The sequence below is a fragment of the Medicago sativa genome, chromosome 4 (genome assembly GCF_051527215.1).
Source record: "Medicago sativa cultivar Bolivia chromosome 4, Bolivia_mono, whole genome shotgun sequence".
NCBI lineage: Eukaryota > Viridiplantae > Streptophyta > Magnoliopsida > Fabales > Fabaceae > Medicago > Medicago sativa.
In genome coordinates this window covers 78,936,944-78,948,010 of record NC_140752.1, presented here as the reverse complement: position 1 = coordinate 78,948,010, position 11,067 = coordinate 78,936,944, and the positions used below count along the sequence as shown (strand labels likewise).

At 30.3% G+C, this 11,067-nt stretch overlaps 1 protein-coding gene across 1 annotated transcript; it reads right to left on the bottom strand.

The window, feature by feature from the left end:
* Positions 1 to 3,431: 3,431 nt before the first annotated feature.
* Positions 3,432 to 4,850, bottom strand: LOC146932295 (uncharacterized). Its single transcript, XM_085703941.1, has one exon. It carries the CDS (start codon positions 4,797 to 4,799, stop codon positions 3,717 to 3,719), a length of 1,083 nt encoding a protein of 360 aa, XP_085560067.1. The 5' UTR covers positions 4,800 to 4,850; the 3' UTR covers positions 3,432 to 3,716.
* Positions 4,851 to 11,067: the final 6,217 nt, after the last annotated feature.

Sequence of the window (11,067 nt, the reverse complement as noted above, 5' to 3'; positions counted from 1 at the left end):
ATAATTACTAAAATAGACATAGCTAAAGGAGAATTGATAAAGAAGGAGTATTGATAAAGGGCAATAAAGGAAAATAATAGGTTGTAATAATAAAATATAATATTTACTGTTTATAATTGATTCTAGAAAAGCTAGAAGCTAGGATTTGTAGCTTCATGGAGAATTGCTTTTGGTGGATAAAAGCAATTCTGAAAAGCCAAACCAAACATGTTGTTTTTGGCTAGAATTGCTTTTGGCTGGGCAGAAGCTGAACCAAACAGGCCCTAAAATAGTTAATTGTTAATGAAATTCATGCAAATGCAATACTTTTGCTCAGACCTAGACTTTTTCTCCGCATCTTAATATTTTAATTACATTTTTGAGAAAATGTAATTAAAACATTTTATAAGACATTTTTGAGAAAATAATTCGTCTCTTTTTATAAGACATTTTTTGGTATTTTCAATTACATTAATTATTTCTTTATCAATATACTCTTACTTATTTTGCATCATTTTCTTCAATCAATAATAAATACTACGTTGAAAACATAAATTAATTCTCTCTCTTAAGGATAAAATTGTAAAAACAATAGTAATTATATACACCCTCCGGTCACTAATATAAGCAAAAATTCACTTTTTAGATACATTTAATTAATGATGTACGTGACATAAAATAAAGACCACATACATCATTAATTGAATGTATCTAAAAAGTGAATTTTTGCTTATATTAGTGACCGGAGGGTGTACAAATTTAATACTACTACCAACTTTCTTAATTCTCATTATTTTGGTAAAAGGGGTCCTATATTTAAGGACGGAGGTAGTAAATTCAATAAAAAGAAGAAAAAAAATGACTGATTTGTTCAGTACTAGCTTCTCAATTTGAGTAAAAAAGAAGTGCACCAAATGCAAAAGAGAGATGGATCTACCATGTCAAGAAAATATATTTTTTTTTTCATAATAATAATTGAAAGAAAAAAAACAGCATTGTTCAAGCAAATCAGGCCACTTTCTTCTCTCCGTGATTGACGGTCAAGGGGATAAAATAAAGAGAAAATAAAGTACTTGTGTTACTTTCCACTTTATTTTTTTTTTTATTTATGCTTTGGGGTCACCTTAATATGTAATATTAAGATGGGTTGTGTTATTTGGATTTAAAACCTGGCTGGAGAAAAATTGTAACCATAAATTTTTTATTATATATTATATTGTTGCCTAAATTTCACGTTAGGCTTTATTATATAAGGAACGAATTACTTTATTTAGTTAGATTGGTTGAAATTCATTCATGTGTCTGAAAGATGCATTAGAGACTTTTGCAAAGTTAGATAAACATAATTTGGTGTTACCTGCCAACAATTATCTTTGTACCAATAATAACTAACACCATAGAATTTTTCTTCCAATTGCCCTCTTAGGTAAAAAATACATTTGTTTCTGAATTATTTTCTTTGATAGTTTTTCTCGGAAATTTATGAGGCAGCTGATATAGTCATAGATGCCAATGCCATCCATTTCAACTACACTGCAGAATTAATCCATCACCCACAAGACTAAGCATAATGACAAGAGTATCTCTCTGTTTAAATTTGGTGGAAGAAACAGTGATCAGTATATAATTTATAGGTAGGAAGCTTTGATCTTGTTCTGCATAATTGGTATGCACTATGCAGTGCAACCTATGGTACCATTCCATAGGCATGTTAGATTAGGATAGTGAGTTTTAGTTTATATTAAAAAGTAAATAGAATAGAAGGAAAAAAAAAAAAGTTAAATATTTTGATTCCATTTGAAAGAGTGGAACTAAAAAGTATGAAACAAAACAAATTGACTTGTTCTATCTGTCCCCATGCTAAATGTTACCTAGGATACCGGTGTTGATACATGTATAGTTGGAAATTCAAGTCTGAGTGTGTGTTTGGTTCAGCTTTGAATATAATTGATTTTGACAGAATTGATTCTGATAGAATTGATTCTGACAGAATTGATTCTGAGAGAATTGATTTATGTTTGGATACAATTATGTAGAATTGATTAAACAAACTGATTTATGTTTGGATACAATTATGTAGAATTGCTTTTGAATGTATAATTACTAAAATAGACATAGCTAAAGGAGAATTGATAAAGAAGGAGAATTGATAAAGGGCAATAAAGGAAAATAATAGGTTGTAATAATAAAATATAATATTTACTGTTTATAATTGATTCTAGAAAAGCTAGAAGCTAGGATTTGTAGCTTCATGGAGAATTGCTTTTGGAGGATAAAAACAATTCTGAAAAGCCAAACCAAACACGTTGTTTTTGGCTAGAATTGCTTTTGGCACTGTAGAGAATTGCTTTTGGCTGGGCAGAAGCTGAACCAAACAGGCTCTGAAGTGATCAAGCTCCATATTAGTTAATAATACTATGAATTGAGTATAATATAAGTGTAAAGGTACATATTTTAGGCCAAAATCACCCCATTTTCGAATTACTTTAAGACTTAAAGTGAATATTAAAATGATGTCTTCTATGTAAGGAGAAAAAATAATATCCGGTGTTACATGAAATAATTGATAATACAACTCCATGAAGGAAAACTTGACGCTTAACCGGCTGAATTTTTGTTTTGCCGTAATGAATAAGTTCAACTTAATATTTAATTTGTTTTGCCGTAATGAATAAGTTCAACTTAATATTTAATAATAGTAAAACATATTTTCAAGTCTGAAATTCAAGTCTGAAGTGATCAAGCTCCATATTAGTTAATAATACTATGTAAGGAGAAAAAATAATATCCGGTGTACATGAAATAATTGATAATACAACTCCATGAAGGAAAACTTGACGCTTAACCGGCTGAATTTTTGTTTTGCCGTAATGAATAAGTTCAACTTAATATTTAATAATAGTAAAACATATTTTCTTTGAAGGGTTATAACTTATAGGCCTTAAAAAATGTGTTTTGTTTTAGATCCAAAATTAAGGGTTTGGACCGCTTTATACTTATGCTTACTTTCCTATGATTCCAAAAAACATTACTCCAATTAAACAGGAGATTTTAAATTTTATATGAAAAGAAAGATAAACTGTAGATTGCTACTGTAAATTATAGGTCATATCAGGATACTATAAAAACCTTTTGATGAATTAACTAAGTATCATATCAGCCAGCTAATAAAGGATAATTTAGCAGTGTGAATTGAATTACTAAATTGAATAATTCCTTGCTAATCTTTCACTCTGTTTGAAAATGGTATCTATGAATCATAATCCGGGTTGGTAGGCATAAAAACAAGATGGACCATCATTAAAAAATTTAAACTAAAGTATGATTGCATTTTGTCTTTGCTCCTCTTTCTCTTTAATCCTTTAACTTAAAGAGAAAAACAAATCATAAGCTTTTTCTTTTCAATGGTAAAAAAGGAAAATAAATAAATAAAGCAGAAACAAACAAGATACTTCACAATGATAACAATTATACATGCTTCAATTTCATACTTCATGCAATATTTCCAAATCATAACATACACTGTGCAATTTCATAAGTAGCAAGACAAGACTTAATAGAATATAATTATCACCAACCAAGTAAAGTAAATTAAACTTCATAACTTATCCTACTCTTTTTTTTTTTTTTTTTTGTGATTTTTAATCTAAAGCACATTGAAACATTGAAAAAACACAACCAAAATTCAAAAGGACAATGAACTCTTCACTTTGCTGTTACAATGATTTGATTCAATCTCAAGGCTCAAATTCTTCTTGATCATCTTCAAACTGCTCTTGATTCTGGTAACCATTCATAGAGTTCTTGTTATTCTCATAATTGTTCACATTGTTGTTACCAAAGTAACCTTTTTTGTTGTACCAATTCTCAGAGTTCACAACTCCTTTAGATGAATCTCCATTGAATGTTGGATTGTATTTCTCCTCAGAGTTAACATCATAAAAATATTTTCCACCTTCCATAACTCTTGTGTCACTCATTCCTTGCCTCTCACCATTGTTGTAATTGTTGTTACTTTTGAAGCTGTATTTGTCATTAACAGCAACTTTGTTGTTGTAGTTATACTTCTCGTAGTTGTTGTTGTTGTTCTGGTTTTGCATTGAGTTGTAACCTTCTTCTGGGAACTTTGTGTTGCTAGAAGCATCTTTGTTGTTGTAGAAATACTTGTTGTTGTTGTTATTGTTCTGGTTTTCCATGGATTTGTATCCTTCTTCAGTAAACTTAGCGTTGCTAGAAGAATCCTTGTTGTTGTTGTTGTAGAAATACTTGTTATCGTTGTTGTTGTTGTTGTTCTGATTTTCATTCGAGTTATATCCTTCTTCTGGGAACTTTTTGTTGCTAAAGTCCTTAGAACTAGAAGAATACTTGTTGTTGTCGTAGTTGTTGTTGTTGGTGTAAGATGTTCCCGTTAGTTTGGTGTCACTAACTTCATTCGGGTACTTGTTGTTATAGGAATCTTGCTGGTAGTTGAAGTAATTGTTAACTTTATTGTCGTTGATTTCATCGTGTGACGAAGTTTTTTCATATGATTGGAAAGTGTTGGGATCAACATTGTTTGTGTTAGTAGTACTAGGAGGGTGTAGACCAGTATCATGACCATATAAACCATAACTGTTTTCGGTTTCCGGGATGAAAACTGGTTGTTGTTCTGGTTTGTTTAATGGTGTTTCATTGTTAGGAATTTCTCTAACATTGTTGTTGTTGTTGTTGTTGACATGGGTGACTTTGCTGAAGAATTGACTGTCTCTGGCATGAATTTGGAGAGAAAATGAAAGGGTTGTTAAGAATAGGAAAGAAAGGAATTTTGAGATGGGAGCCATAGATGATGGATGATTGTGAAAGAGAGGAAAGTGACTTAGACTGTCTATACTGATGAGTAGAGAGTGTTCAAATATCTTTATATAGAGGACTTTAGCTCTTTTTTTTAAGCCCTTTCAAAATTTTCCACTTATTAGGTGCAAATGGGAGGAGTGTTTTGTGATGATTGTGGTCCCCTATCCAATAGAACCTTTTAATAATTAAATGGGACCATAAATTTGTTTTTTGTTTGTCTAATGAGAGTCTATGACCCCTAGTATGAGTTTCAAGCCATCTTTGGTTCTCATAGCATCAGTATTTTGAGTCTGCTATGAGATTAAAGGTAATTTTAATTTGGACCACTTGAAGTATTGGTCCAACTTAGACTACTTTTTTATACCATTAGATTAAATCATCCCATCAAATTTTATCATGGTTTACCTACACCAAATCCCCCGCCCTATTTCTCTCTCCCTAATTCTCACATTGCTCTTTCTCTCTCCCTATTGGTCACGTATTATAAAGGAACAATTTTTTTTTTTAATTTCTCAAAATCGTGTTTTATTTGAAAATTGGATGCCCAAGTAGTAGTTTTGCAATAAGATTGAACATCCACTTCTCATTTCAAACAGTTCAATTAATTAAGAAAAACTGATTTATTTTATTTTAATATTTTGTTTAAACAGTTAAATTAAGTAAGAAAAACTAATTTATTTCATTTTTACTATTTTGTGGTTTTCCAGTTTGTATGAGTTTATCTATCCTTTAAATCTCTCAAGAATATCCAGAATTTCTCTATTCGATTTTTCTTTTATTTTCATTTACGAAACACAAAGGTAATGTTAGATAAACAAATTTACATATTGGGTGTTCTTAATTTTTGTTCTTATTTATGTTGTTTGTGTGGTTGCAATAAAAAAAAAAGAATGAAAGGGAAGAAGAAACCCACAACATGAAAATGGAACAACAACAAAAGTGAACATTGACATGTGATTCTTTAAGAGAGAGAAAAGAAATTGAGAGTGATTTGGTGTTGACAAAACATGATAAACTTGGTGTACTGTTTTAATCTAATGGTGAAAAAAAGTGGTTCAAGTTGAACCAATACTTCAACTGGTCCAAACTAAATCCACCCTGAGATTAATCCTAAAATCAACGGTTTTATATCTGAATTTTTTTCACACAAGGTTGATCTACCTCTCCATTAGTAGAGTTATATTAGCAACTCTCTCAACACCGTGTTATTACTTCATTTTGTTTTTTTGGTTAGTACATTAATATATAATTCAATACTGGACAACTATTGCCCATTTAGAGGACTCTACTTATTTATTCATGCAAAGCATACTCATTATATATTGCAAATCTTGGGAGAATAAACCTAGTGAATAGGGTTTTAGGCTTCTATAAAAATTTGGTTTTGGCTAAACACTATAATTAACTAGACTTTTGACCCGTGCGTCGCACGGGTTTTCTCGACTATAATAGAGACCAATAAATAATCTTTAACCCGTAAGATCATTGATATGCTAGAAAATATTTTCTTCAAAAAAAAAAAAGCAAGCGGATAGGAATGAAATTGGTGTGCAATGCATTTTTTTAGATGGAATTTGTTAGGTTAAATAATTGCAAACCTAATAAAGCAAATGAACGGGAAAAATTTAGGTTAAGTTGCTGCAGACGTAACAAAATTAATAAATAAGGATGTCAAAAGAAAAAAGGCATGAAATTAAAAAAAAAATCCAAAAATAAAGTGTAAAATTCTTGACAAAAAAAACGTATAAAATAGAAGGATTATACATGATCATTGATATGGTAGAAAATATTTTCTTCAAAAAAAAAAAGACAAGCGGATAGGAATGAAATTGGTGTGCAATGCATTTTTTTAGATGGAATTTGTTAGGTTAAATAATTGCAAACCTAATAAGGCAAATGAGCGGGAAAAATTAGGTTAAGTTGCTGCAGACGTAACAAAATTAATAAATAAGGATACTACAACAACAACAACAACCAAGCCTTATCCCACTGAGTGGGGTCGGCTACATGGATCAAATGACGTCATAGTGTTCTATCAAACACTATAGTTAATATTGTTGGTATATCAAATGTCACTTTAGATAGAAAAATAGATGTCGAGCATTATATAAGGAAAATGATTCATAAACCTAATGTCTTAAGTATTTTTTTTAAATGAGGCCAAAAGAATGTCTTAAGTTTTTTTTGTTTAAGATGTGATGTTTAATTGTTCTTGGTGAATTCAGTGTGATATCTATGAATTACCCTCATGAATCATGATCTAGCAAATATTAAGGGTATGGTTTAGTTTTCTTGAAAATTTTCTAGAACGGCATCTAATTAAAGGGACGGCACCCATTATTATATAAATGAATAAGGCTAAATTTATATAACTCTTGGCATTGCAGGGGAGACTCTGGTTATTAGTTTATGCAGAGAGACATCATGTTGGATTGGAGAGTTTACAATTAGACCAAAAAATATACTTACTAATAATAAGGGTGCAATTTTATTTCCTTTTTTCTTAAGGATTGTAAGAACTATACTTAATTTAAAGGATGGTACTCATTAGTTAAAAGTGTCATGGGCTAGGGTGGACCATGGAATATTTAACCTAGTTCTCTCGTTATTCTTATATATATAATGCTAAACATTTAATCAACCACATTATATTTCGTTTCTTCTAAGCAAACTCATGATTGATTAGTAGTTGCATCAATCATATAGTGCTAAAAAATATTATTCTAAGTAATGGTAATATTGTCACACCAATTGGTACAATAATGTGAATTGCACCAAAAACTTAGCCTATAATGATATATCAGCCAAATTAACTTAAACACATTTTAGCCATTAAGTAAAAACATAAATTAAGTAATCATATTAATACCCCATAAACCTGCCAAAGAAAATCCAGAGGTAGATTAGTGTAAATTTAATTGAGACTTAAGTATGTATGACTTTAAATGGTGGGAAAGATAATTGTGTTCTAAAAAAGCTGAAACTTAGATGATGATTAGTGCACAAGGGTAGTATGGAAAATTAGACCAAATGAAGAAAGGCATGGCCAAGTAATTATGCGTGGATTGTGGAGTGGGTAGGGACATGAAAAATTGAAAATAATAGCCTTTGGTGCCAACTCCATGTGCCCTCTATAGTTTGTCTAGATTATGGACTACACCTACCCTTTTTACTGCATTCACGATATATACATACAATACACACATACATGAGTGATGATCCTCAACTCAAGAACGCGTTTATAATTAAGTGGTCTTTTGTGAAAGTGCATGCGCCTCTATGAAATTTCTTAGCACACAAAGTCAGTGAAGGTTTGGTATTGAATTTGACTTGCACTACTTTTGTTTTTGTCACATTATTACTTTGACATTCATCCTTAATTAGAGTATATGTTAAAATTGTAAAATTTCAAATCATGAAAAGTTAAACTTTGACAAATACACTAGCATAAAATTAAAATAGGACAAAGAAGTTGAAGACCGACCTCTTTAATTTATTTTAGTGGGTGAGGAGGTAGGTAATTTCAAGTAAATTTTTGCTCAAAGAAAAGGACTTTAGGTACTGAAATCTAAGTTGATGAATCTAATACATCTTTAGGTTGGCCAATTTGTGTCATGCAGTATGCATGTCAACTACTTCTGGTAAGTGGTAACCCCATGTGAATGTGATGCTACTAAAATTTATCTACATTCATGTCATACATGGAGCAGGTAAGTTGGGGAAACCTTCTCTAACTGTTTTTGTTGCACAGCCAAAAATAGAAAGAAATATCTGACTATGTTGTTAAGAAGATCTTGCATGTTCTAGGCGGAAGTTTCAATAGAAGAAAATAAATTCCAAATATAAATATAATTTTTTTTAGGCAAAATTCAATTTTTTTTTAATGAGAGAATGTTATATTTTTTTGTGATCAAATTACCACTGATGTCATAGAAATTTGGATAGCTCTCAAAGTTGGGGTCGTAGGCAGAGAAAAAGACAAATATGAAATTAACTCCTCATTTTATCAAAAAGAAAAAAGAAAAAAAAGAGGGATATATTATATATTATATATATGAACAATCTGAAAAGGAGATCATAGTGAAGGAAAATTAAGAAGCTTCCATGTCATTTGTATGTTAGTATGATCTTCGATCCATTCATCACTTGTTATTTCCCGCGAAAGGTGCGCCTAGAATGCTGCATGTTGCTTTTATAAAGCAAAAATCTAAAGTAATTCACAAAAAGAAAAGGTGTAAGCAATTAGTTGACTAGTGTTTTTTTATTGGTGAGTTAGTTGACTGGTCGAAACCAAAAAAGAAAAGGGTAAAATGGTCACAAAAGAGTAAAGGAAAAGTGTGAAAATGGGGATTTGTTCAATTGTTAAATAAAGTCTAATGTGAAATATCTTGTCAAAAATAACAATTAGTCATCGAGACACATAATAGCTTGAAATGACATTTTTCCTTTGATTTTTAGAGCAATGATACTTGTAGAACTATTTTATGATAACTTTGAGACAATTTTCTTTTTCTTTCTTTTGATTGATCAAAAACTATGAAGCCCGGATACGAGATACGATACGGATACGATACTGCACCGATACGCCGATACGGGAAAATTTCAAAAATCAAGATACGATACGGCTGGGATACGTTAATAAAAAAATTATATAATTAAATGTACAATATAATTATAACCATTTTTTTAATATGCAAATATATTAACAAACACAAGAAACCAGACTCGTAGCACACTAACATAAATATAAATAATATTGACGATTAAGAGAGTGGTCATTAGCCAATTACATACGCAATATATACCAAAGTCGTCCGATACGAAGACTTCGACGGTGGCCAAAGTGGACGGCGACCAAAGAAAGGGAAAGATGCAATTGTTTGTGTGGTGTGGTGTGGGTCGTACTGACACCAAAGAAAGATAAAGGAAATGTATATATATTATTGTAATATAATGTTTTTATTCTTATTTTTTACAAACAAAAAAAAACAGAAATCAAAATAATATAAAAAACACAAGTATCTGTGTGTATCGGGACGTATCGGAAAGTATCGGATAATTAATTTTTAAAAAAATAAAATTTAATATTTGGATACTCTCCGGATACGTATCGGAAAGTATCGGACAGGTATCGGTGCAGGATACGCAGGGGATACAGTACGTCATCCATTTTGAAGTATCGGGGCTTCACAGATCAAAAACAATATAAAGAAAAAAAAAAGAGTAAGGACAAAATGAAGGTATGAAAGAAAAAATTCTTTAAAAGTTATCTCAAAATGGTTCTACGAATATCATTCCTCAATTTTTATGCAGTATTTAACATTTCATACTATGAAAGCAAAATTCTTAATGTTACAAAAAATTTACACGATATAAACAGAAAGAAAATTGACTAGTTTTTAATTGATTATACGGTGTATATGCAAATACCTTGTAAAGCCCAACACTGTACAATTATACGGTGTATATGCATATTCAATTTTTGATTGATTAGTTTATTCTCTTTCTTCAAAATACATCGATAGTTTTACCAACAAAAAAAAAAATCACAACGAGTTATAAAATGATATATTTTTATATGATGTCGAATCCATTGTCAAAATTTTTATGTTCAAATTACATTACTTAATATAAAAAGATTAATGAACACATGTACGACCATATTTAGTACGACCATATAAAACTTAATATAAAAAGATTTTTTTTTTAGGGAATATAAAAAGATTGATGAACTCATGTGTACAAATATATATATGATTTACCATTTGTATAAAGTAATAAAAACTATTATAGACTCCTTAAAAAAAAAAACTACTATAGACTACGAACGCATAATGTATAAAGCATACATTATGACAACACATAAAATTCGACAATGAACCATTTTCGTTTATCTTGTTTTAACGTTCTAAGTCAATCACTTTGGTTTGTTGTGCTACATTCATGCATGGATATTGATGGGAAAAGAAGCAAATTAGATTAAAGTACTATAAAATGAATTTTAATAAGCTATAGCTCAATATCTAATGACTATTGTTTCTATGTAATGAATTCAAATAATCTTTTTTTTTTTTCTTCTAATAGAGATGCTAATGTGGATGAACATGCCTGTTGGAATTGGGAGACTTCTCAAGTTGACAGAGCTTCACATTTTCCTTCTCAGAAGAGTACAACATCCAGATGAAGAAGTTTATGTTGACTTTGATATAAGAGGTTCTAGACCTCTTCGTGAGATTTATCAAAGATGTAACAGTG

Bases quoted from the DNA above. Each gene is read 5' to 3' on its own strand.
- LOC146932295 (XM_085703941.1), bottom strand. From the start codon at position 4,799: ATGGCTCCCATCTCAAAATTCCTTTCTTTCCTATTCTTAACAACCCTT.